Here is a 27,966-nt window from a genome sequence, read left to right on the forward strand (position 1 = left end):
GGTGTATCAACAGTCTTTACATTTATACCACTTTTATCCAGTATGACCCCTGTCATGTCAAGTAATATGTGAACAGTTATTAAAGGATGTGCCACATTGTTTACATTTGTAGGATTTTTCTCAGGTATGAATTCTGTCATGTATAGTAAGGTAAGAGCACTGGGTAAAGCCTTTGCCACATCATTCACATTTGTAGAGTTTCTCTCTAGTATGAATTGTCTTATGTTTGGTCAGGTGTGAACGCTGGATAAAAGCTTTGCCACATTCTTCACATTTGTAGGGTTTCTCTCCAGTATGAATTGTCTTATGTGTGGTCAGGTGTGAACGCTGGCTAAAAGCTTTGCCACATTTCTCACATTTGTAGGTTTTCTCTCCAGTATGAATTGTCTTATGTATATTAAGATATGAAGACCACTTAAAAGCTTTGCCACATTCTTCACATTTGTAGGGTTTCTCTCCAGTATGAATTCTCTTATGTGTGGTCAGGTTTGAACATTTGATAAAAGCTTTGCCACATTCTTCACATTTGTAGGGTTTCTCTCCAGTATGAATTGTCTTATGTGTGGTCAGGTTTGAATGCTGGATAAAAGCTTTGCCACATTCTTCACATTTGTAGGGTTTCTCTCCAGTATGAATTCTCTTATGTATATTAACATATGAAGACCACTTAAAAGCTTTGCCACATTCTTCACATTTGTAGGGTTTCTCTCTAGTATGAATTGTCTTATGTTTGGTAAGGTTTGAACGCTGGATAAAAGCTTTGCCACATTCTTCACATTTGTAGGATTTCTCTCCAGTGTGAATTGTCTTATGTTTGGAAAGGTTTGAACGCTGGATAAAAGCTTTGCCACATTCTTCACATTTGTAGGATTTCTCTCCAGTGTGAATTGTTTTATGTATATTAAGGTATGAAGACCGCTTAAAAGTTTTGCCACATTCTTCACATTTGTAGGATTTTTCTCCAGTATGAATTGTCTTATGTATATTAAGGCATGAAGACCGCTTAAAAGCTTTGTCACATTCTTCACATTTGTAGGGTTTCTCTCCACTATGAATTGTCTTATGTGTGGTCAGGTTTGAACACTGGATAAAAGCTTTGCCACATTCTTCACATTTGTAGGGGTTCCCTCCAACATGACTTGACTTATGATTAGAACAGCCTGACCAAGACTTGAAGACTTTGCCACATTCAATATATTTGTGATGTTTCTCTCTAGTATGAATTCTTTTATATTCAGTAAAGTGTGAACATTTGTTAATGGCTTTTCCACATTCTTTACATTTGAAAGTTTTCTCTAAAGTATGTCTTATCTTTTGTCTATTCCGTTTTGATAATTTTCTGAAGACTTTCAAACATTTATTACATTTGACGACTTTGCAATGGCTAGCTGTTGAAAATTGGTTAAATCCATTATGACATTCTTTCTGCTCCTTACACTCATGCACACTTTCCCAGTCTTTCCTTAAGCTTAAATTATGAAGTCCAGAGCCTTCATAATTTCTCAGTAGCACTCTTTGGAATGAATCTTTCTGGCTTTTCCCTGGCAAATGGTCTTGGGTGCAATGAGAAGACACAGCTGAAAGAAATAAAAAGAACAAATTATCCCACTTGTTTTTTTGAGCCTTAGATAAACATCTGTTACAAATCTAGCATATAAAATTCTAGCAAGCGCATTATCAAGATAGCATAGTAAAATACCACAGGCCCTAATACAGTTACAGCTACATAACTTTAATAAAAAATACACTGAGCAAATTGTTTCTGTGTGAATTTTAAAACCAATTAAATATTTGCAGCATCCTGGGAGAGCACAATGCCAAAAGCCACATAGAAGAGGAAGAAAAGTTTTTACATTTACCTACCATTGCGCTTCTTAATATTAATATAGCATGGTTTATATGGGTCTAAAAAATCAACTCCTGGATTCTCCCCAAAAGAAGAAAGAGAACTGTGGCACATATATATATTGGGACCTTTCGGGGCCATTACAGAGACTGGTTAGTGTCTCCCATAACACAGAATGCTGAATGTAATTGTGTTGTGCTTTGGAAGGTAGACTGGGTTTGCTGAAAACAAAGGTAAATGACTGTTACAGCAGCAGAGAGACTTCAGTACAAGTGGCAGACAATAGGTGTAGCAAATGATTACAGGGCCTTCAGAAAAAACATGGAAAAATCACTTCACCTGGAAAATAAACATACAATTCCACAGAATAAACATCCTGAGAATAGATTTGGGAGGCTCCAAGAATCTGGCGCCCAAGCAATTCATATCAGAATCTCCTAGGACAAAGCCATTTTTTAAAGATTGTGACAGATGGATTTTTATTTAATGCCCAAATATCAACCAAAGATTATAACATATACAAACTATCAGGGTATCCTAGCACAATAAAAGAAACAAAATAAATAATCAGAAATTAACTATAAAGAAATAATGATATATAAATTACCTGAGAAAATTAAAAAGCCCCATCTGAATAGGGAACAATGAGTGAAATGGAAACACAGACAACTAAATGAATAGAGGAAAATTAGAACAGCAACAAAAAGTATGAAAGAAAACAAAATGTGGATGGAGCTGAAGACCAGAAATAGAAATGACTGAGCAATTCTAAAATGTAAGAAAAAGAATTAAGAAATCAAGAAGCTCCATGCACTTTAACTAGGATAAACAAAATGACCCATAAGAAGACATTATAAGCAAAGCTTTGAAAGCCACAGAAAAGACAATGTGAAAAGCTGCAAGAGAAGAGTGATGTGTCATCTATCAGCTTGTTTCTATGAGAGAACCAGTGGATTTATCATCATAAACTTTGCCCTGCAGAAAAAAAATTGAGTTACATAGTCACAGTGCCTAAAGAACAAAAACTGCACAGCAGAAATACTGTATCTAGCAAAACCATCCTCCTAAAAGAAGAAAAAATAAAGATTTATGAACATAACCAGATGCTGAAAGAGTCTGTCAGCACGAGATCTGACCTGCAAGAAGTGGCAAAGGAAGCCCCTTTCTTTGAGACGGAGTCTCACTCTGTTGCCCGGGCTAGAGTGCCGTGGCGTCAGCCTAGCTCACAGCAACTTCAGACTCCTGGGCTCAAGCAATCCTTCTGACTCAGCTTCCCAATTAGCTGGGACTACAGACATGTGCCACCATGCCCGGCTAATTTTTCTATATATATTTTTAGCTGTCTGTATAATGTCTTTCTACTTTTAGTAGAGACTGGTCTCACTCCTGCTCAGGCTGGTCTCTAATTCCTGAGCTCAAATGATCTGCCCGTCTTGGCCTCCCAGAGTGCTAGGATTACAGGAGTGAGCCACAGCGCCCGGCTGGAAGGCCCTTTCATTGAAAATAAAATGATGCTAGAAAACAATAAAATTATATAACAATAATTAACTGAAGAGGGGAGAGGGCAAAAGAGCCTACTAGAGGCATCACTTGCTGGAGCACTCCAGAGGGAAGAAAGTGTTTTAGATAAAGTAAAGGGCAGAATGGGCACAACTCATCTGTAGTTTGGAGGAGGTGCCGGAGCCTGCTGCATACTTCACAGGGGGACACTGTGAAGCAGAACACAAAAAATAAAAAAGAAAAAGATGAGAAGAAACTGGTGAGAATCAAACCCAAAGAGGCTCAGAGCCCAGTGAAGGAATAAGGGAGTACTGCGTTTCTCCTTCCTACAAACCTTTGGTACTCAGTGGGCTACTCAGTTGTATGTGAGCTTTTCCATGTTTATGCGCATGGGCACTGCTGCACCCACTGAATCGTGTGGAGAACAGGAGTGGCTCTGGAGCTTGGACGTTTCATGCAGGCTTTCTTCCAAGGAGGGTGACTGGAGGAGCCAGGGTCCTGGCTCTATTCCTGGCTCTCTTCCTCCCTCCCTCACGTACTGCAGCTGCGAGGGCAGCCACCTCTCATCACCTACAGTGTTCTCCACACCTTTACCTCTGGGGACCAGTGGTGGACCCAGGGGTGCCCAGGCTGGGAGTTCCCTGCCTGTGCTACTCTGTGCAGACACTTGCCAGTGAACAAGACACACAGCCTGGATCCTGTGCCCCCACGATGTGAGTGAATTCCCAGGGGGCACAATGGAGAGATTTGAGAGATTCACTTGGTAGGCAAGGGAGCCACATGGGAAGAAATGATGCGAAATCACAGTGGGGTTTTGAGCCACAGAAATCTGGTGAAATGCCCGTACCCCCACAGGAAAGTCACGCTGTCAGACTCAAGTGGATCCCCCGGCATAAAGTTCCCAGCCTGTGGTCCACTATGGCTGAGTGCAGCATGTTTCTGTGCCCATTTGCAAACAGACACTGGAGGGAGCCCCTCAGGGCAGGGGTAATGAGAGAGAGGCGGAGCTCACTCCAAGAGCCAGTTGGTGAACCACAGACAGCCCCTCCCCCAGAAGCAGTCTTTTCAGTTTTGATAGATCTTTTTGGCCCCTGTCCCAGTGGCTTTTCCCAGGGCCCTGGGATAGGACTTTGAGCCCTGCCAAGACTTTGCAGAGCCTTCCAGGCTTGCTCAACCTAACCCCACCCACCCTCACTCTTCTATTGTCCTCTGTTGTGCTGGAGAGTAAGCAATCCCCTGGGGACTGCTGGCCGCTCCCACTGTCTGGGATAGTCTAATGCTTCTCCTAAGGGGCTGAAGCCTATTCCAGGCACAAAAGAACTCCTCTGCTCTTGGCTCTTTCCTGCAAGCATCAATCACTGACAGGGAGAATAACCATATAGCCCATTACAGCACCTACTGACTCAATCCAACAAGGTATAGCTGACTCTTATAAGCACCACCCACCTCAGAGCTTAAGCCAGGGGTCCCATACAGTTCACACTACAGGGAACCGGAGAAGACATCAGAATTGAAGTAGCACTGCTTTTTAGGAGAGGAATCAAAGTCGCAGGCAGCTTGACCTGGGAGGAGTCTCCCTCATCCACTGCAGACCTCTGGGCTCACTGGGGAGCTGCTCAGAATCCGTGCAGAGACATTGCACATGAGAGCAGGGGATGATGGCATGGAGGCAGAGATAAAGGAATCTTTACACACTGTTGGTGGGACTGCAAATTAGTACAACCTCTATGGAAAACAGTATGGAGATTTCTCAAAGAACTAAATGTAGACCTACCATTTGATCCCGCAATCCCACTACTAGGTATCGACCCAAAGGAAAAGAAGTCTTTCTATCAAAAAGACACCTGCTCTCAAATACTTCTTTCAGCACAGTTCACAATAGCAAAGATGTGGAATCAACCCAAGTACCCATCAATTTAAGATTGGATTAATAAAATGTGGTATATTTATACCATGGAGTACTACTCAGCCATAAAAAATTCAATTAATGCCTTTTGCAATCATTTACATGTAACTTGGGACAATTATCCTAAGTGAAGTATCTCAAGATTGGAAAAACACCACATGTACTCATTAAATTAGTACTAACTGATGAGCACACACGTGCACAGAGGAAAGTAAAACTTGGTGGAAATCAAGCAGGGGGCAGGGGGAAGAAGGAGAGAAACAAAAACCTGCCTCATGGGCACAATGAACAATATCTGGGTGATGGGCACACCTGTAGTCATGACTCAAGAATTTCAAAAGTGATTCATGTAACCAAAAATATTTGTATGCCCTTAATATTCTGAAATAAAAGAAACCCTGTCTGGGAAAGAGATGCAAGTACATCTAAATAAAGTTCTGCAGTATTAGAATAATGGTGCAGAAAATGCTTTTAATCATGCTTTAAAGTTTACAAGATAAAAGCACAAAAATGATCAGAAACATCTGTTAGGCTGAATGCAGTGGCTCATGCCTGTAATCCTAGCACTCTGGGAGGCTGAGGCAGGAGGATCTCTCAAGGTCAGGAGTTCGAGACCAGCCTGAGTAAGAGACCCCATGTCTACTAAAAATAGAAAAAAATGATCTGGACAGCTAAAAATATATAGAGAACAAAATTAGCCAAGCATGGTGGCTCATGTCTTTAGTCCCAGCTACTTGGGAGGATGAGGCAGAAGGATTGCTCAAGCTCAGTAGTTTGAGGTTGCTGTCAGCTATTCTGACGTCACAGCACTCTAGCCCGGGCAACAGAGTGAAACTCTGTCTCAAAAAAAAAAAGAAAAAAAGAAACATCTGTTAAAGGATATACAGTATAAGGTGACAGAATTAGAGACATCAATTACATAAATTTTAAGGCAGATGCAATGAAGAATTTTTGTATACAAGTAAAGAAGAGTTGTTACTTACAAGTTTAAAGTATATTGTTGTAACTATAAGAGCTCTTATGTGATCCACATGGTAACCACAATAAAATACCTATAGAGATACATTTTTTAAAAAGAAAGCATCAAAGCAAGTCACTACAAAAATCAAGGAGACACAAAGGACAGAAAATGAGGAAAAGAAGGACAAAATACCTGTAAGAATCAAGGAAAACAATTAATAAAATGGCAATAGTAAGCCTTTCCCACTCAAACAATTATTTAAATATTTATAGACTAAAATTCCCAATCATAAGAAAAAAATTGAGTAAAGGGGTTTAAGGAAACTCAAAAAGCAAGATCCAACTATATTCTCTTTACAGCAGACTCACTTAAGATCTAATGGCAAAAAATGGACCGAAAGTGGCAGGATGGAAAAACATACTCCATGCAATGGTTAAGCAAATGACAGCAGGAGAGTCACAATCATATTAGGCAAAATACATTTTGAGTCAAAAGCTTTCCTATTTTATAAAACACACTAATTTAAGCCAACACTGACATGAGACAAAGAAGGACACTAAATAATAATACAAGGGTTCATTCACTAGAAACCTATGATTTATATATATATAAAATATTTTTATATTTGGGATCCTAGATCCTAAAACTCTTATACAGGCACTTAGATTTTGAGATTTATTTTATATATAAATCTATTATACACACACACACACACACACACACATTATATAATCAGTGTTCCCAAATATATAAATGTATAGGTAAAAAAATGTATATAATTTTTATAGACATATGGCTGATTTGTATTTTAATTAAACCAGACTGATAAACTGTATACAGGAAGCTGCAATTTCAATCAAAATTATAATGTGTAGGCAAAACAAAACACACAATAAACTTCTGTCAAAGGCCATAACTTAAAAAAGTAATGCAGTAATATGTCATTGCAAAACAAGAAATGTTTAGATGTAAAATTTGATATAGAACAAAATAGAAAGTGAGACTGTACAAGGAGAGTGACATTCACAACATGGTGGAATAGGAAGTCTCCTACTTTTCTATCTCCCCACAGCAACTAAAATTTGACAGCCATCCATGGACAAAAGTGACTTTATGAAAGCCAGGCACAGTAGCTCAAACATGTAATTCCAACTACTCAGAGGCTGAGGAAATAGGATCACTTTAGTCCAGCAGTTTGAGACCAGCCTGGGTGATATTATGAGACCCCCATCTCAAAATCTAAGTGCTTTGATAAAAGCTTTGAGATCCAGGAAGGAGACTGTAAAATAATACTAAAGTCCAAGACCAAAGAGGGTCATTTTGAGAAGGCAGGCCCTCATTCAGGTGGTAAACTTGAGAACCCCTGGTCTTGGCTACAGACCAAGAAATGGCTCACTGCACTTGGTACCACTGAGAATTCTGAAGTGACTCTATAAGCAACTTCAGCTCCTCCCAGCCATGCTCTAGGGAGGATTCTCCCTCTCCAGAAGCCTGCAGGGATTGTCCATTTGTGTCCATGGAGGCAGGCCTACAGACCTTGGCACTCACTGTGGTCTCTGAAGCAGCTGTAACTCAGTTCCAGTTCTCTCAGCCACAGTGCATGGCCAGTGCTGCACACCTAGGGACCAACACCGTGCCCTGGGGAAAACCTCTCACATATTCAGTGGGAGCCACACTCATACATATACTGGACACCCTCCCCACCATATGCAGACCCAACGGGAATTTCTTGCCCTACAGATCAAAGTCCCGAGGGCAATCCAGTCTGCCCAGGAACAAGACAGAATTGACAACTGTCCAAGCCCCTAGTAACAGACCCACAGAAGAGATGCATCAAAGCTGACCTAGAAGCAGCCTTGTAAGCCAGCTAAAACTCCTATTCTTTGCAAGTCCAGAGGATAATCCATCAAGCTGTGGACCCAAAAAGGAAATATTTTTACCTGCTGAAATTAGTTTATGAAAAGTTGATGACACATTTGCTCCTTCAAATGCATAGACACAAATGGAAGGATGTATTGTACACACTTTCAATCCTTCTATTTTATCGTAACATTGGAAGTCTTAGGCAAAAATATTGGGAAAAAATTTTTAAAAGCCATCAAATAGAAAAGAAAAAAAAAGTCACTACTTAAAGAGTACAATAAATCCTGTTTAAACTAAAAAATACACTGAGTAAATGAGTAGAATATTAAATTAACATGCAAATGTCATTTGTGTCTTCATACAGTAACAACAAACTATCCAATAGAAAAGAAAGTAATCTCATTTATAGTAGCTTCAAAATAATAAACATTTTACCAATAAAGAACTAAAAAGTTGAAAGTGATTTACACTGAAAAATATAAGCTGGTGATGAAAGAAATTGAAGACACAAATCAATGGAAAGATTTCACAGGTTTATATACTAGTAGAATAAATACTGTTAAAGTGCCATATTATGCAATGTCATCTAAAGATTCAATGGACTCCCTATCATAATTTCAATGGCATTTTTTCACAGTAATAAGAAACAGAATCCTAAAATTTTTATGGAACTACAATATATTTTCAGTAGCCAACATAATACTGAGGAAGGAGAACAAAGCTGGAGGTCTCATACTTTCTGATTTCAAACTAATTTCAAAACTATAGCAATGAAAACACACTAGAACATTTATTAAAAAATGTCCAAAAAACCAATGGAACAAAACAGAGAGCCCATAAAAAAAATCCATGCATGGAAAGTGAACTGATCTTTGACAGGGGCACCCAGAGCACACAGTGCAACGTATGGTCTCACCAATACTTCAATACTTGGTGCTAGAAAACCTGGATACTCACAAGAAAAAAATACAATTACACCATTTCTTGTATACCATACCCAAAAGTTAATTCAAAACATAGACTTATATAAAGCACAAATACTTAAAACTCATAAAAGCAACATATGGAAAACCTCCTTGATAATGACCTTGGCAATCAATTTTTTTGGACACAACATCAAACATGTGACAACAAAAGTAAATATAAATAAATAAGTTGGACTGCACTAAACTAAAAAAGCTTTTGTACAGCAAAGACAATGAAACAAGAAAACATAAAAGACGGGAGAAAATGGTTGCAAACCATATGTCTGATAAGAGAAAAAAACAGTAATAATGATAATAACCCAATTGAAAAATCGGAGAAAGATTGAGAAGACCTTTTTCCAAGAAAGACATATAAATGGCCATACATATATGAAAAGATGCTCAACGTCACTAATCATTAGGCACTTAAAAATCAAGATCATGTTAAAATGCCACTTCATACATGTTAACATGGCTAATATCAAAAAGAGTGGATAATAAGTTTTGACAAGCATGGGAAGAAAATGAAATTCTTTATACTGTTGGTGAGTTGTAAACTGGTGAAGTCATTATGGAGGTTCTATTAATAAATGAAAACTCAGAATTGCCATGCAATCCAGCAATCCCACTTCTGTGTATATAATTAAAGGAAGTAATATCAGTATCTTTGACTGGGGTGTGGTTGCTCATGTCTGTAATCCTAGCACTCTGGAAGGCTAAAATGGGAGGATCACTTGAGCTCAGGAGTTTGAGACCAGCCTGAGCAAGAGTAAGACCCCATTTCTACTACAAATAGAAAAAATTATCCAGGCATCGTGGCGCATGCCTGTAGTCCCAGCTACTTGGGAGGCTGAGGCAGGAGGATTCTTGAGCCAGGAGTTGGAGGTTGCTGTGAGCTAGGCTGATGCCACAGCACTCTAGCCCGGGCAACAGAGTGAGACTCTAAAAAAAAAAACAAAAAAATCAGTATCTTTAAGAAATATCTGTACTCCTATGTTCTTTGCAATATTATTCACAATTGACAAGATATGAAAACAAGCTGCTTGTAAAATTTTGAATGGATAAAGAAAATAAGGCATATATACACAGTATATATATAGTCTACTGAATATTATTTAGACACAAAAAATATTATTCGACCATTTCGCCAACACAGATGGTCCTGAAAGACATGCTAACTGAAATAAGCCAGGCATACAAAGACAAATACTGCATGATCTCACTTATACAGGGAAGCTAAAAAGTTTGAAGTAGAGAATACAAATGTGGTTTTTAGGGCCTGTGGTGGGGAAAATAGATGTTCAAAGGGTGCAAACTTTTAGTTATCTGGTGAATACATTTTAGAGACTTAGTGTATAGCACCATGGCTATAGTTAATAATAACGTGTATCCTATTTTTTTCCAAGACACTAGTAGACCTTAAGTGTTCTCAATAGAAAAACAAAAGGTGATTCTGAGGTGATAAGTATATTCATTAACTTGATTTTATCAATCATTTCACAATGTATACAAATGTCAATTAATTATATTGCATACATTATATATAAATTTTATTTGTAAGAAAATGTTATATATCAACACACACACACACGTGTGTGTGTGTGTGTATGAATGAGACAGTTTCAGTAAACTTCAAACTAAGAAAAACTACAAAATGACAGTTATTAAAAAATAAAGTAGCAAGTGGGAGCTTAATACATGCTGAGCAATGTTCTAAGCTTCCCAAAGACATACTATATTTAAGAAATGTAGAAAAAAATTACCTTAATCTATATTAAAGTTGAGGAATTTGGGCATATAGAGTTGAAATTATTTATCATAGTTGATAGAAAAACAGAATTTTGAAGTAAAATAACATTCTATGTACTGTATTTAGAGAGTTCTGACAAATTACTGAGTATGAATTTCGTGTAAAATTACATTTAAAACCTCCATAGGGTAGGAAACCACAAAGCAGAAAACATACCACATCTGTTTGTGGTGTCCCTGGGATACCTGAACCAAGTTCTAATATCACAACTTCACTCACACATTTCACATATGATGCAAAAGGAAAATGAAATAATTGTTTCACAGAGACTTCCTCAAAAATACACAGATATTACACAGATGTCCTGAAAGGCAATAGAACAGGACTCAGATCCTGCTGTCCCTTCTAAGCCACGAACAGAACTTTGCTTCTCACTGTAACCTTCAAGGAAGGTCACTGACGGGGAATCAGTGCTTAGGGAATTAAAAAACAAAGACAAGACATGCCCTTATGTGAGACCAAGGGAAAGAAGCCCAGGATTCTTAGAAATCATTTTCACTGAAGCACAGCTTCCCAAACCCCATTTTAAGGTCTGGCTTCCTCCTTAAATTCTGGACCTCTCTCCCCTGTGCCATCTGCTTCATTCTCTCCCACCTACCTGGGTATTTGGCTACTGCAATGTATTTCCTCGCCTTCCAAGGTTCATTTCTTTGCTCCAGACAGGTGACCAGGTCTGGTTTAGAGACAGCAAGACCTATTTTATCAGAAAAAATTCACATGACTCTTACTGGGATTCTCCAATTACCAATCTAGTACTGTGCTCCATAGAGAAAAGAGAACATATAGAAAATTCTAGAAAAATAATCCCCAAATACTCTTTTCTGACAGAAACTTTAGAACACTTAGAAAGCATTTATCATTTGTCGGTTCTTAGCTTCACTACCCAGTACTACGGATTCAAAAATTGGTGGTGGAAATTGCGTTTCAAGGTATGGGCAACAATATTTTATGCTATTATGTTTCTGCAATTACTACTAATGTAGAGTGAAAGATACAGATTTGCCACTCAAAAAGAGGTACGATTAACGTCAAGATAAAACACTTTGAATATTTTATTTTCTATATCAAAAATCCCCAAGCTTTTCTTGGAAACAAGGATCAGAAACTCATTCATGCAAAGCAGAAACTCCCAGAAAATAATTTACAAAAAATATGACATTATTAGTGTGGAATGGGAATGGTGTATTGAAGTTATCCTCACCTACAGAGACCAGGTTTGTGTAGTTCTCTAACATCACATCCCTATACAAATTCTGCTGAGCAGGGTCCAGGCATTCCCACTCCTCCAGAGAGAATTCTATGGCCACATCCATGAATGTCAACAGTGCCTGGAAAAAAAAACAACACATACTTACCAAGTAGCCATGGGCAGAGATAATTTTAATCCTGGTGAAATGAGAGAGTAAAGAGAACTGGTTCTGACTTACACGAGTGACTGGAATTATCCCATAAGATAATTTTAACAAAAAAACATATTTCCTAATGTATTCTCTAACTCTGTGGAAAGAGGACAGTATAACACGCACAAAAACAGTGCAGTTACTATATATTTTAGATAATGCAGCATAAAAGTAAGGCCACCCAAACAGCCATGGACATTTTTGAGTGCTTTATTTACATCATACATGATTAAGTTGTGTATATTTCTCTGATGGAAAAGTCATGGTGGGTTAGAAGGTACCTCTCAAATTTTAACGTGTACAACAATGAACTGAAGATCTGGTTAAAACGCAGATTTTGATTGAGAAGATATGGGATGAAGCCTGAATCTCTAGCAAGTTCATGAGTGATGCCAATGCTTCCAGCCCAGGAGGATATTTTGGCTTATATCCACCATATGGTAGAGCCTGGGATTATCCCAGTTTATCAGACCAGTAAATAAAGATGAGACCTTTCTTTTCCAAAGCAAGCTGTATGAAAAAGAATCTAAGAACAAATGAGAACTTCCAGATTCAATGTGATGGTTTACACACATCTCCCCAAGGTGTGTATTAATGAAGGAATATAATTTATACTGGAAAACTCTGCTAAAGAGCACCTTAACTAAGTGTATAACATTAACAACTATAACAGAGCACATTGGTATCAGGTGCTGATTCACATAGGCAGAGACAACATCATCTCTGTGACAACAGTGGCCAAAAAAAGCAAATAATTTTAATCTAATCATGAGGAAACATCAATTTTATGCAAACCTCAAGCTACATGTATCTCCCATGTTTTATAATCTCTGATAGTGTATGTAAAGTCTTTTCTTAGCATCCTAGAAAGCTAGTCTTCTCTAATTATTCTTTTTTAAAACTCTGAGTTATTCTAGGCAATTAATGTCAGCACTTTAAGAGTGCATTTACTTCAGCCTGTTATACACAGAGCTGATGGAGCATCCACATGGAACCTAAATAGGTTCATGTTCCCCTTCTTCACTGATACCAAGGACCTGGCCCTGTCCCAAATAAGAATCTTAGGCAGCCGCATGATCCCACGTTTGACAGCCACAAAGGGAACATTTTCAATATGGCAGCTCTTAAACTTTTGAGAAGTGTTCATGGCACATAAGACGGCTGGATGGAGAGAATGAATAGGAAGCTCTGCTATACAGGGGAAGATTTTTCAGAGCACCTTGACCATTAAAAGAAAAAAGGACAAAAGAACCATTGAAACAAACTCATTAGGCCAGAACATCACAAGAGAAAGAAAGACTTTCATTCTAAACACATGACATTTCAGGATGACAAGTGAACATGGTTCTGGACCTGGGACCTGTACATAAGAACCAGCCATTTCTTCCTCTTCCTTCTCTGGAACTTTTTCTCAGGTGAGAGTATTTCCACAAATCACATCTGCATTTTGATAAAGTGCCATCAAAGGCATCAGCACAGCCCCTTCATCTGCTACGACTACACCCACAGGCAGAGGGAACTTGAAGTGCAAAAAAATCCTCCCTTCCTTGTCCTTCATCACAAAGTCATGAACATGGAGCTTCTACATGAAGATGAATGAGTGATTTCTCTCCCTTCCTGCCCACAGGTGCCCTCCTCTACCACAGACACCAGCAATATCTGCTACAGCAGTGGCACATGGGCTGGGCTGTGCTGCCCTGCACCCCACAGACCCATGCAGAGAAGACTCTGTGAGGTCCACATGGAACAAAGGCTGGAATCAACTTTCATAAATATATCTGGGAGCCCTTGTGCTTGACCCTGGACTCACTTTAGCATCACGTGGTGCACTTAATTAAAACCACATAGATGCTCCAACCCCAACAAACAGAATCTGCAGGGAGGGCACAGGTGATGGTGTTTCTTTAAACTGGACACGTGATCCTAATTGGAAACTGGGGTGAAAACACTTAGCTAAGCATTGCCTCTCAGGCTTTACTGAGCATATAAACCATTTGTTATTCCAGGCCACACTACGTCATAGGATTCTGGGATTGCAGGTGTGAGTCACCACCCTAGGCTTCTTCGTACATTTTATAACATACAATAATAGGCAGTTTAATCAAATCACTTAAGTTTTTCTGGAATTATATTAGAACTAGCTAAATATTTATCCTTAGCAAGGTAAAAGAAATAAAGACAAATAAAAACAACTCTTCTGCATAAATGTCCTTCATGTGCTGACATCAGAACTCACAACATAAGGAAAATGGCCCAAATGAAGCAAAAGTCTGAACAACTTCCTTGTCTTTACTACATGGTGCTGAATTCAACCATTTAACCATTTGCTCTAGACTGGACAGGAGGAACCCTGCCTGCTTTACTTGTTCCTCTAATGCTTATATAACATGGAAAGAATTGATTGATCTATCAGTTTGTGTCTCAAGACCTCCTCCTTGTTCATCACTGAAGTACCAGGAAACTGCTGCAACTTCAATCTGGACACCAACAAGGGAGATTCTTTCTATTGGAGGAGGAACAAACCCTGCATAATTTATTCCTCTTCCTCTGAAATGGACGGGATTATATCCTGTCATCCTGACCCCAGCATGGAAGGACATTCCCAAATCTCCACAAGCCTCCCAAATGCTGGTGGGAGGGTCCCCAGTGAGCTTGGGCTGATGTCCCCATGCTGATCCAGGCAGGAGAGAATCAGGCTGACTCTGTGAGGTCAGCAGAGAAAATGGAAATGCCCTGGTAGGGCAGCTGATCGTGGATCCAGTTGTGACATAACCTGTCCTTTATCAGCTAACTTTTAGGTATGAGGAAGGAGAACACCCTACTCCAGTAACTGCACAGGAAGCTGTAGTTGTGATCATGGCTGTGAATACTTTGTGGCCCTGGCCTCCCACAGCTGAGGTGCTTGTTCACACTTACAGATTTTGCCACTAGATTCTATTTACAACAGGAACCCTTCATACAACTGTAAGAGCTCACTGGGCAATATCTGGAAAACTTGAAAGGCCTCCTTTAGTAAAGGCTGGCTTCACAAAGTATATATTGACTTCTCACAATCCAGAAAATATTTCCCTCGGGTTTTCTGTACAACCTATCCCAAGACTGGCCCTGTCTTGTGAATCTCAGGTAGAGGCCAGCCTTATGTGCGGATTACAGGTGGACTCAACCTGGCTCTGTATTCTTGGGTGATAGAGAATGAGGGGGAACTAGAAGCTGCTCATGGAAGCTGCTCTGTCACATCCTTATGATCGTGAGGACCTGGATTCAGAATTTGCTGCTGCAGATTGAGGTCTTGGAGGAATAGGGAAGCAGCTGGTGCCCTCTACATATTCATGAGTATTTGGGAAAGAGGAGGAGAGGGCGTTAAGATTCTCAGTCCTACTCAATGCACATGTGTCTACCTGGCTGGATTTGCAAGCCCAACAGTATAAATTTCAGGTCTGAAAATGCCAGGGTCATTGACAAACAGCTGGAAGAAATGATTGCTGTCTTGTAACATTATTTTTGTAGCAATCTGGCCAAACTGCTCTAGACAGCAGATTGCAAATAGGCACAGAGACCATTCTACATGTAGATATTGGAGGCACCATGCACTTTGTTGCACAATTGTGAGTTATTACTGGAAGGCCAAGAAGGAAAGAGCTCTCTAGAGTGAAGCTTGGTTAGCACTTTATATTTTTTTACCATGCCTAGTAATTCTGAAAAGTGTTTGGAAAATATAAATAAAAACAAAATTGTTTTCAAGCCCAGAATAACTCTCCACAATGGTAAAACAGAAGGAAAACTTTTGTTATACAATTAAACAAGAATGTCATGTACATCTCAGGAAATCTGATAGGAGATTGAAAAGACATAAAGAAAAGTCAACATAATTAGTCCTCAAGTAGATTTGTCAGCACCATTTTTCAAATGTAGTTCACCCAAAATTCACCCAGTAATTGGAAAGGCCAAATGTGCTTTCTAATGGGCTAAATTCAAAGGAAAAAAAAAACCCTTTAATATCTTCATGAGAGAAGACAACTTTGCAATTTGGAGCTAGGTGCCTATTAATGGGAGGTTCCTACTCTAAAAGAAACTGGGATACATGCAGATTTTTTTGACTATTTAAATTTCAAAGCAGTGGTTCCTATATTTTAAAGAAAGACAATCCCCAATTTCAAAAAAAAAAAATACAAAAGACCTGTTAGCTCATAAAATAATTTACACATATTTCAAAGTGGCAGAGAAAAAGGTACATACAAAACTAAAAACTTTAAGAAAGAGAAGAGAGTATAACCTCATGTTTTTCAGTTGAAGGATCCATTGGTATTTTTCATTTGCATCTGCTCTTACAAAAACCATGTCAAGGGCTGTGGCCTTCAACTCATGACTATAATCCCAGAGGGTGCTGAATTCAGGCACCAGAGGAGTAGCCTTAGTCACACTATGAGCACAAGAAAGAAGGTTTGTGAGGAAGAAAAAGATCAGAAGAAAGACGAGTGCTATCAAGGACCCAGGGGTGGGAGACAGTGCAGAGCTGGTGTAAGGACTGGTTGGTGCTGCAGAAGAAACTAAAAATCTCAGGACAATCCCTCAAGCTCCTTATGCAAATCAAAGGTCAGGCTTGGAGGCTGAGTCATGCAACACCTTACAAATGAACGGTAATTACTAGCATTATGCATCAGCCAGATCATGGAGAGGTAAAAGGTTTCAGGGATATACATGGACTGCCCACACAGATCATTCAAAAGGAAACTCCTCGTTGGCCTTCCATAAGTAAGGACTCAAAAGTTGTAACTTTTCATCTGCACTTTCAGTCTAACTCCTAAAACTAGAGTCTGTTCAACACCACACTCATAATGTTGATTACAAATATAACAGAAACAAGATCAACCTTTCTTCTACGTATTCAGGGACATATACATAATTGATTCTTCCTTCACTTTCTTTTTCTCTTGAAACATTCATTTTAGCTTAAGTAATATGTAAATTTTCTGGGCCTCACAAGAATATAACAATTTTGCCTGGCAGCCCACACCCCTCCTCCGTTTACTTTCTCTATCCATGTCACCTTGAAATACTGAAGTTCCCAAATCCTCCCTTGGAAAAAGTCACAGATTTGCCTGTGGTTTGGTTTTTCTCAAGCACATCCTTATATGTTGGCCCAATAAACCTCTATCAATTAGTATGTTTGCCTCAGTCACTTATGTTGGGCTGTCGGTGCTAAAGATACAAGCCCAGGCTGGGATATGCTCTGGCATTCCTGTGTCCATGCAGGCATGGGATTATAATCAGGCGATCCAGCTGTAAGCCTGGATTGGTGGAGGGCCAGATTTCTGCTGCAGATTTGGAGTCTAGGGGTGGAGATAAACCAGGACTCCAGTGTGGATATTTGGTGGAAAACTCTAAGAGCAATGGAGCTGTGGTCTCCATTCCAGAGGGAGGAGACTTGCCTGGGAGGGGCCTGGCTACATCAGTGCCTGCTGCACCACTGCATGAATGGGTGGGAATCACATGGGGCAGCAAGTTGCACAGAGGGATCTGACCTCAGGACTCCTCCTGTGTCCTCAGTCTCCTCTGGCCACAGGAGGAGATGCAGAGTCACGGCACAATACATGGTGCGACAGCCTATGTGCAGGACAACAGACTCTCCCTTCCCTGAGAAACCTGACACTTCTAACACCAAATGTGTGGAGTCTGATGAACATCGCCCACCTTTTCGGCACCAAATGTTTCTCCAAAAGTCAATTCTGACACCACAGATTTCATACAGACCTCATGAGTTCAGGCCTCAGTCCTACCACACTGCACGCACTGCAGATGCCAGTGGCAGCCCCAGGGGCCCAGGCATAATTTTGAGCAACTGCCTATCAATAAGATGCTCCTGTAACCCCCTCTGAAGTTTAATAATTTGATAAAACTAGTCAGTGAACTCAGCAAACCACGTTACTTACATACATCAATTTGGTATACTATAAAGTACACCACTCAGAAAAAGCCCAGTGGAAGAGATGTATACGGCAAGGGAAAGTGGCGGGGGAAGATTTGGGCAGGTAATCCTGGTAAATAGTTGTGATGAAAGAAATCACCCACCCTTTGTGTTCTGTAATAGCAGCTTACTGCCGAGAAACATCCTTCCCATTATGAAAGAGGTTATTCCTCCTTTTTCACCTATCACAAAGCCTGACAGAGATTCTTTAAATTTCCATTTACTGCCTCATAAAAAATTAGAACAGTTTTCTTTTCAGTGGTCAGGACAAAATATTCCTTGACCAAACATTGCCTAAGTTTTTCTCCTTCCCGCCAGGACCCTAAACATTGACTGATCCTCAGCCTGTGCCAACATGCAAACCCTCCTTGCACTCCTCAGGCCGACTTCAGGGTAAAAATGCCTCTAAGCTACGATGTTACTTTTCCACCATCCATCCTGCCCTTCCCCTCCCACCTTCTTTCTAAATTCATTCGCTCCTCTCAATGAAAAAAAGCCCTTGTCTTGTAACCTTCATGATGCTTGTAGACTTATACTTGGTGCTTTCCCCTATCACAATACTTCTTTAAATAAGTAAGACTTTATTTTATTGAACAACAAATTGTAATTTTAAATATGTTGTAGTGGACAATGTCTAGAAAGAGCCTTAGGGCAATAGCAGTTACGCCCTCAGAAAGTGCATCTCATCACTCACCCCTACCTCCATCCCAGTCTCCCCTCCATCTGCCTGTGGATCAACCCCTAGCTTCCCAGGGCTCTGAAGCTTCTCAGTATAAAGGGCTCCTATCCTGGCTGATGGGAGCAAGCTGGGATATCTGCAGGGGAGGCTCCCTGGGTCCTCAATGACCACATTCTGGAAGATCAAGACTGACATTAGCTTAGTCATTGGGCTCAAAACTCTGGTTCCCAGTCAAGGTTATTCACTTAGTTTTGGAAGCGAAAATAACCAGTGTTTGAATAATTCAAGCCAGGCATGATGGCTCATGCTTGTAATCCTAGCACTCTGAGAGGCTGAGGCAGGAGAATCACTTGAGGCCAGCAGTTTGGGTCCAGCCTTAGTAAGAGTGAGACCCCATCTCTACTAAAAATAGAAAAAATTAGTCAGGCATGGTAGTGTACACCTATAATCTCAGCTATTCAGGAGGCTGAGGTAGGAGCATCACTGGATCCCAGGAGTTTGAAGTTGCAATGAGCTATGGTGACACCACTACACTGTAGCCAGGGTGACAAAGCAAGACTCTGTCTCAAATAAACAATAAAAATAAAAATAAAAATAATTCAGCAAAATCCCACAAACTGGGTGCTGATATTTATAGAAGGTAAGGAAATAGTAAGGCATTTCGATTTCATACTTCAACATGAAAGCAAAATTATCTATCCTTGTCACAAAATAAACATTTCATTTAACTGTTACTTCCATGAAAAGAAATCATTTAGTAAACAGTCATACGTGAACATTTCTCAAGAGTTTTCAAGTGCCATTTCACAGGATTTAGCATTAAAGTACAACCTCCATAAGTCAGAACAGAGTTAACCACTCTCCATATTCTCTACCCTCCATAAAGGGAGATCTTTTTGGTAAATCGGTGTAATTAGTCAATTTACCTACCACGTTTTCTTATCAAAATGTATTCATTTTTAGGCAGTCATAAAGTAAAAGAGACTTTGTCTCTTTCTTTTCCATGGTAGCAATCCAAAGCTAAGCCCTGGGACTCCATTTGAAATCACCCCTGAAAATGAACAGATCTAAGAAAATTACTACACTCATTCTGGGGGGAAATGGTAAATAAGGTTTTTTTAATGAAATGGAATATATGACTATATGTTTAATTCACTTTTCTTAATTTTACTTTTCTCTTGCCTTTTCAGAAATACTTTCTCATTTTCAAGTTCTACAGATAAATTGCATTTTACAATTAATGAAAAACTGAAGCTGAAATAAAGCAACAAAGCTTTTCAAGGAAACAAATTCAAAAAGCGGCACTGGTGGCTGAAATACAGGAATGTCTGACTTGAGTGTCAACTAAGGTCATCACATCCCTTGGAACATCCTCCCACAGCCATCCTGCTCAAGAAAGTGCTCGACGACCGCCCTCCCAAAAGAAAATGCACTCTGCCTTCTAACACACATCAAGGGTGTACTGCTTTGCAGGTTTTTGCACCACTTTGTTGGGGTGGGTTAACCTTGTCCTTTGAAATAGTTTTTCTGCCTTCACAAACTTGAGAGAATTCAGAGGGCAGAAATGATTTGTGAAACTTTCTCTGAATACCAGCATCTGATGGGCTGATCAGTAATGTGTCTCAAAGGAATGAAAACAGAGGCTGGCACAAAAAATTCTTAAAGTCCCAATGGGATAGCTTTTTAGGTGAAGGGGAGACTCCTCTCAACCTCAAGGAAATCACCTGCTCCCCTGAGAGGCTCCACCCACATACCTCAGGCTGTCCTCTGGGCAGAGATGTCCCAGAGACTGATATTCACGGGACACTGCAGAAAGCATGGCTGCTTTGGGCTTCTTGGGTCATGCCCAGACAAGGCCCTGGTCCTTGTGTCATTACCCAGGACCAGGAAAAGGCATAAGCGTGGGTGAGGACACATCATCCCGTACAGTTTCCAGAGATGAACCTCAACCCGAAGACATTCTGGGAAAGTGTATGTACCTAAGGAAGATTAAAGGAGGGGAGACACAAAGATTTTTTACAGCAGTGTGCCATGAAATTATTGTCTGTTTTCTTCCCATGTGAAACGTTCAGAAAGAGAAAACCAGTATTTTAGAAACAACCCCCCACTGTTATGTAAAGAAATGACAAGAAAGTAAAATACTCCATCTGTTTGCATTGGGCAATAAAGGAAAAACAGTTGATAGTGTAAATTGAATGTGAAGTTGGCATTTGGAAATGTAGCAAAGAAACTGAACATTTAGGATTTTACTGTAAGGCCTACAAGAGTTAGGCTGAGGAAACAGGCTGGTGAATTTATGCCCCACTTGCCGTACATCTAGAAAATACTGGTAGGCCAGGCACTGTGGCTCACACCAGTAATCTTAGCACTCTGGGAGGCTCAGGTGGGAGGATAGTTTGAGGTCAGAAGTTCAAGACCAGCTCGAGCAACAGAAAGATACCATCTCTAATAAAGGTAGAAAAAAAATTGCCTGGACATGGTGGGTTTTGCCCGTAGTCACAGCTACTTGGCAGGCTGAGGAAGGAGGATCACTTTGGCCTGGGAGTTTGAGATTGCTGTGAGCTATGATGATGACACTGCACTGTAGCCCCAGCAACAGAGCAAGACTCTGTCTCAAAAAAAGAAAAAAAAAAGAGAGAGAGAGAGAACAGAAAAGAAAATGGAGGGAACACAAGTCAAACTATGGAGTGTTAAAATAAATAGGAGGCAATTAGACTGCAATGTCTCTAGTGCCTTGCGTTACTACCTCAGCAAACCAAAATGTAACTCAAATTTATTTCCTGTAAATTACTAATATAGGGGCCAAAGGAAAACTTATCTCTTTATTCTCAGAAGGTTCACTGAATATCAAATGACAAAAGGCAAATAGGAGAAAAGGCATATGAATGTATTACTATACATTTGGGGACATCACAGAGGGATTACCCCAACCTCCCACTGGGGTTCAGATGCTAAAGTCCTATTTTGCATAGGATATGCAGATGGCGAATGCAGACCATTCTTTTGAGAAGCAAAAAATGGTTATTATCAAGAATGAATGGACCAAGTAGAAAGAAATTAACTTGTAAATTGTTCTTTTTGGCATCTGAATGAACCTGAGAGGCAGGCATTACGTTGAGGGAAACACCATTCAGGAGTGGTAGTATTACATATCTGCATTAGCTAATGAGGAAACAGGATGGCAATAGAAGGCAATTGTACTGACTTTCGTAAGAAGCTTTCTTTGTTAGATAAGGAAACTTCAGAGAGTCCCTCACTGCTCTTGGGATGAGGGCACAAAGCATCAAGGCAAGGTTAGAAGGACGGTGATTTTCAAGCAAATCTCTGAGGCTTTCCAATTTTCAAAAGCACTCAGCATGACTAAACAACATTTTTTTTGAAGAATCATTTCTTGTACTCCAGTATTAAGTTACAGGAAAACTGTTAGGTTTGTTCCGGGTGGGAACCCGAAATGTATGTATAGGACACAATGTGGTTAATGCAAAACTTAGGCTTGTAAGACAATAGCCTGGGAAGTCTAGGGAGTCCCCAGACTTTGTAGATCTAACAGACAGCTGCAGCCACCATTCTTCCTCCTCCCTCCCTGATAGAGATGACGTTCATCCCTCCCTAGCTCTCCTGGTAAGAGCCACGCTAGAGCTCAAGGATGGATGTGCCTGGGGCAGGGGTCCCTGAAATTGATTGTCAAAAACAAATTAATGCAGCAGCTGTTCTGGCCCAGGTACTCACTCCTCCCTGAGAAACCCTCTATAAAACCCAAGGCTTTCCTCTCCCTTGGTGTGGACGCTTTTTTGCCTCCACCCATCTGAACGAAGATGCTCAAAATAAACTGCGTTTTGCTATGCCTGAGGCTTCAGGTGTCTCTCTCTTGGCTCCAGACCTAACATTTGATGCAGAAACCCAGGAGGGCACACTGGGTGGACACGACTCTGGATCTCTAGCAGGCAAGCCTTGCAACTCGGGATGCAGTAGGCAGTGGCAGCTCATCCTGGCTTAACCCCTGAATCGTGCTTTCCCCTGAGTCCCTGGGTCATTGGCAAGGTTTCCATGGATCTTTCCTGAGCCATGCAGGGGTCCCTCTCTAACTTGTCTCTGATCCTGGAGTGTAGGCAGAGCGCGTTAGCTCACCCAAGGTAAGGTAACTGTCCACTTGGACCCTGCTGAACCAAGCTGAGAGGCGGACACCAGACCGGGACTCAGATCTTCCCTTTGCTGATCTTCACAATTCACATTTCATCCTCAGGGAGTAAAAGCTCGCAAACTCTCCCTGGTTTCCTCCTATCTCTCCTGATCTCGTCCCCAAGAAGTCCCACAGGTCTTCTTCCTTCACTGACCTTCAAATCCACATCCTGCTCCTAGTGAGTAGGAGCTCACAAGCTGGTTCTTGTCTACTTGTGTTGACTCAAAAGTCCTGTCCATGAGCCGGAGGACTCTCAGCACCTGGGGCCCTCGTTAGACACAGGGAAGCCTGTTGCGACTCTTTGGAGTTCACACACTCTCCCTGCTCCCGTGCTATTCCCTCATTCTGGGATGCCTAGAATTGAGTAGAATCCGCCACGTGTGACCCCTACTTTTTCCAGGAACATGGGCAACTCTCAGTCTACTCCTCTTCTCAAAACATCAGGTCTCACGACAATGTTTGTCACTGCAATAACAAATGGTCCGAGATTCCCTATGTCTACACCTTTTTTACCCTCTACTCTCACTCTGCATGAACTGTAATCTGGCTCAAATCTTGCTGCTACACTCCAGGCCTTGCCCTTCTTCCTCCCCCTCTGCTCTGGACAAACTTGAATCCTCAGATCAGGACTCTTGCAATCTCAGCCCTCCCCCATAAAGATATCCCCAACTAGAACTCCCTTAGCCTAATCCTGAACCTGCTCCCTGCCCTCATCGCAGTCCCCCTACTACTCTCTGTCATTCTTTCAAGCCCTGGGGGCTGGGGTGGAGGGCATCATGCAGGTACGTGTCCCTTTTATTTAACACAATCTTATGATCTGACCTGGCATGACCTCTACACTATTCTTTCCTCTACTCTATCCCGTGAAGAGAAGGAGAGAGTTTGACTTAATGCCCAGGCACACGGTGATGAAATCCACAGACGTCCCCGTGTCCAGCCAGTGGGGACAGTCACCGTCTCTAATACAGGCCCATTACTGAATTATCAAGTAGGAACTCCTGAAGGAACTTTACTCCTCAGTACACACTTTATCTCCCAGTCTGAGTCCCACATCAGGTACAAGTTCCAAAAAATCAGATAAAGGCCCTAAAATCCCACACAAAAAATCTCCTAAACCTGACCCTCAAGGTCTTTAATGACCAACATGGGGAGACGCAAAAGAAAAAGAGAGTGGGACTGACAACAACCCCCAAAACAGAAAAAAGCTTTTTGAATCCTGGCTGTCCTGTAAAGGAGCTTTTCCGGAGAGTCACTCAAAGGGCCCCAGGCAAGTAGACGACAGGGCCACACCCTTACATGGGAACTGAGCCCTGCCTCTACTAAGACTCTGGGTCCCTAAAGAACAATGTCCCAGGACACGGGCTCCACCAGGACTGTGCTCCCTTTGACAAATGAAGGGCACTGGAAAAGCAAGCGCCTGCTTCTTAAAATGGGAAGATCACACCTGCATTCCGGACCTGGCTGCCCCTCCCTGAACGGACATCCTGCATAGCCACAGACCCTCTGAAACTGCTTCAATCTCATGGGCACGTCAGGCTTCTGAACACACTCGACTGCCACACACCTTGGGTAACTCTCTGCCATAGGTAAAGGACACTGGAGCCACGTTCTCTGGTCTTCCTGAATGGTCAGGGCCTCTATTTCCCTCTCCTACCCCCATTAGAGTAAAACATAAAATACAGCCCCCCTGTGTATTCCACAGCTTCTCCGTCCACTGGGAGATAAAGTATTTGCCCACCCCTTCTGTGCTTCCCAGTTACCGCCACTGGGGAAAGATCTTACGGCCTCCTCCCTCCGATTTATGGAGAAGCTTAACTGAAACTTTCCATGCGACTTTTGCCTGGGGTGCTCTGAGCTTTGAAACTATAAAACTTTCTGCCTTAATTCACCTAAAATTGTCTATATTGTGAAATCTTTACCGTCCACAGATGGTTGTCATTTTGATCTGATTCTTCTTAAACAATAGTTTATAATCAACTGCAGTCCAAGATTTGCTTCCTTGTAAAATGTCATAGAAAGAACTAAAATTTTCATGACTTTTTATTTAAAACATTATTAATTCTCATGCTTTGCTTTCCAAAGCCACTGAAGTAGTATTAAGTAAATAGCCAAGTTATCTCCAGGATTTAAACTATTAAATTCCACCCGGCCCAACCTTATTTATCCTCTCTAGGCCTAAGGGCTATTGCAGAAGAGACAGACATATAGAATTGTAAAAACCGATTTCAAGAGATAAAAATTAGTTGAGTTAGGTTCAGTTCCCTTATCCTCCTCCACCACCTCCACCTGGTGCCTACCTGCCAGCAAGGAAACACACTAGTGACTTCTTAAAGGGACTGGAACTCTTACAGCCTAAAGACTAGATTTTACCCAAGGATTTCACAGAACAAATTGGGCCTCCTGCAACTTTTCAATAATTCTCTCACTGATTCTACCACTATAGCTAAGCTTCTGGAAATCCTGTTCGAGAGTCATCTCTCAGGTCTCCAAACTACAGGCCCTCCAGAACCTGCTTCCACCCAGGGTGGGCTCCCCAAAAGTCCAGCCCATCATGGATATCAGACTCTGATAACATGCTGAGCTATACATAACTCCTTACCATGCTTTGCCTTCTCTTTATACTTCCCATGTCACTCTGTGAATGCCGCCACAGGCCAACTTACATACGAGGCCAGTCAGTCCTTTGCCTACACTGGAAACCCTAATAATAATAACCACACTTTCCATCCCCCACTATGGGGCTCTATGACATCTCTATCTGCCTATGACCCAAAAAACGTCTCTGCCTTCTCAAAACTATCAGCTCTTCTAACCATGTGGGATCTTACACTCTTAACTAAGGCCCCTAGTGGCTCTACCTTCAACTCTCATTTTCAAATCATACATTCTCCACTATCTAGTAACATTCAGGCCGTGACTTTTTCTCTCCAGTAAAACCCCATCCTGCCTCTATTCTAACTTCAAGACCATCCATTTTCAACCCCCTCCCTTTTAATAAATGAATTCCATAAAAAGATCTCTACGCCCCTCCTCAGCTAGAAGAAGCTACAGAAGATCTCTGCCCATTTTCCCAACTTCTAAATTCATTTTACATAAAAATTGAATCTTAACAACAAAAAGGGGGAATGTTAGGACTGCCTTGAATCTCCCAATTTTCTAATGGCAGCTAAAAATCATTCTGAGCTCTCCCTACTCTATGGTATCTCTCTGTCAAACTAGCAGGCAACCTGCTGGGACTCTTCACAAACACCTAAAAGAACCCAGAGAAGAAATGTAAATCTTTCTTTTTAGATTTCCCCAGCTCACAGCTTTAAAATTTGTTTTACAGCCTCAAGGTGTTCCTGAGAAAAGCTCCAGGACAGACTGCAGGGGGATGAACTCCAGGCCTTTGTTTCCTGCCCAAAACCAAATCTCAGGGGCAAAGATAGCATCCCCTGCAATGGGCCTGACTGCATTTCAAAGATGACCAAATCTCCAGCGACAGAAAAAACAAAAAGTCAGAAAGAAAACAACGCCTACTTTCCAATCTCTCTAATTTTTAGTTTTTACCCTTTTCCCATAACTTACCCTTCCTTTTCTTATAAGTACATGACAGAAAGTGTGGAAAGTTAGGTTTGTTCCAGGTGGGAACCCCAGAAATACATACAGGACTGAATATGGTTAATGTAAAACTGAGGCTTGTAAAACAATAGCCTCAGGAGTCTGGAGAGTTCCTGGACATTGTAAATATAACAGACAGCTGCAGCCAGCATTCCCGCCCTCCCTGAGAGGAGAGGAAGTTCATCCCTCCCTAGCTCTCCTGATAAGAGCGATGCCAGAGCTGCAGGATGGAAGTGACTGGGGCAGGGGTCATTGAAAATGGTTGTTAAAAAAAAATTAATGGAGCGGATGTTCTGGCCCAGGTACTCACTCTCCACTGGGAAACCCTCTATAAAACCCAAGGCTTTCCTCTCCCTCGGTGTGGACGCTTTTTTGCCTCCTCCCATCTGTACCCAGATGCTCAAAATAAACAGCGTTTTGCTACACACGAGGCTTCATGTGTCTCTGTCTCTCCCCCCGCAATTCCCGGACCTAACAGAAACAGAATTTAGTCTTAACCAACAACAAACTGCCAATTATCCTCTGATTGCAAAACCACGTGATCATTGCCTGGATAGTCCACATAAGTTAAGCACATGAATGTAATCCGTTATTGAACTTGGTGGCTTCCTCACCACACCTGATAAAAGGCTTTCCTTCAAGCCCCAGCCCCGTGGGCCCCAAACCACAACCCATCCCTGGAGGCCTCACGATTCCTGAACTGATCTTAGTTCCAATGAAATAAACTCTTTACCATTTTATTGCTGCCTCAGTTTACTTTTAACAAGAGTCGGGAGGGGCTGGGAACCCCACAGACGCCAGCTGCCCCCACGCGCGACCCCGCACACCGAGGCAGCGGGACCCTCCCTGATGACCCCCGTAGTCACCACACAGTCTGGGGGGAGGGGAGGTGCAATACAAGAGCTGCCCAGACGGGGTTCAGGGCCAGCGTGAAGTCACCAAACGGGATGGGACAGGACACTCTGGACCCCGGCTGCCAGGCAGCAGCACCCTGAACAGCAGGGACACGGGGGTGGGACTGCGTCAGGGGCCGAGACCGGCTGACCCCGGAACTGCGGCGGGGAGGCCGGGTCCCACCGCAACCGCTGCCACCCCGCCAGGACACGCAGACCTGCGTACTCACCACCTCCCCGCTTCCGGCGTGTCCCCACATCCTCCCTACGGATCTTCAGGGACCTGGAGGTCACAGGGCAACACAGGCGGCAGCAGAGTCACCGGGGCCTCCGGCAGCGGAGAGCGAGGAGCCCCAGAGACCAGACCAGGATCGGGACGCGCCCGCTAAAGCCCCGGA

At 41.6% G+C, this 27,966-nt stretch overlaps 1 protein-coding gene across 1 annotated transcript; it reads right to left on the minus strand.

The window, feature by feature from the left end:
* LOC123649444 (zinc finger protein 98-like) lies at nt 1-27,966 on the minus strand. The gene is made up of 4 exons (XM_045567582.1): nt 27,799-27,966; nt 12,053-12,179; nt 11,450-11,545; nt 1-1,577 (listed from the first exon to the last, which is right to left on the minus strand). The coding sequence occupies exons 1-4, from the start codon at nt 27,826-27,828 to the stop codon at nt 181-183; spliced, it is 1,650 nt and encodes a 549-aa protein (XP_045423538.1). The 5' UTR covers nt 27,829-27,966; the 3' UTR covers nt 1-180.

Source organism: Lemur catta, chromosome 13, assembly GCF_020740605.2.
Source record: "Lemur catta isolate mLemCat1 chromosome 13, mLemCat1.pri, whole genome shotgun sequence".
Taxonomy (NCBI): domain Eukaryota; kingdom Metazoa; phylum Chordata; class Mammalia; order Primates; family Lemuridae; genus Lemur; species Lemur catta.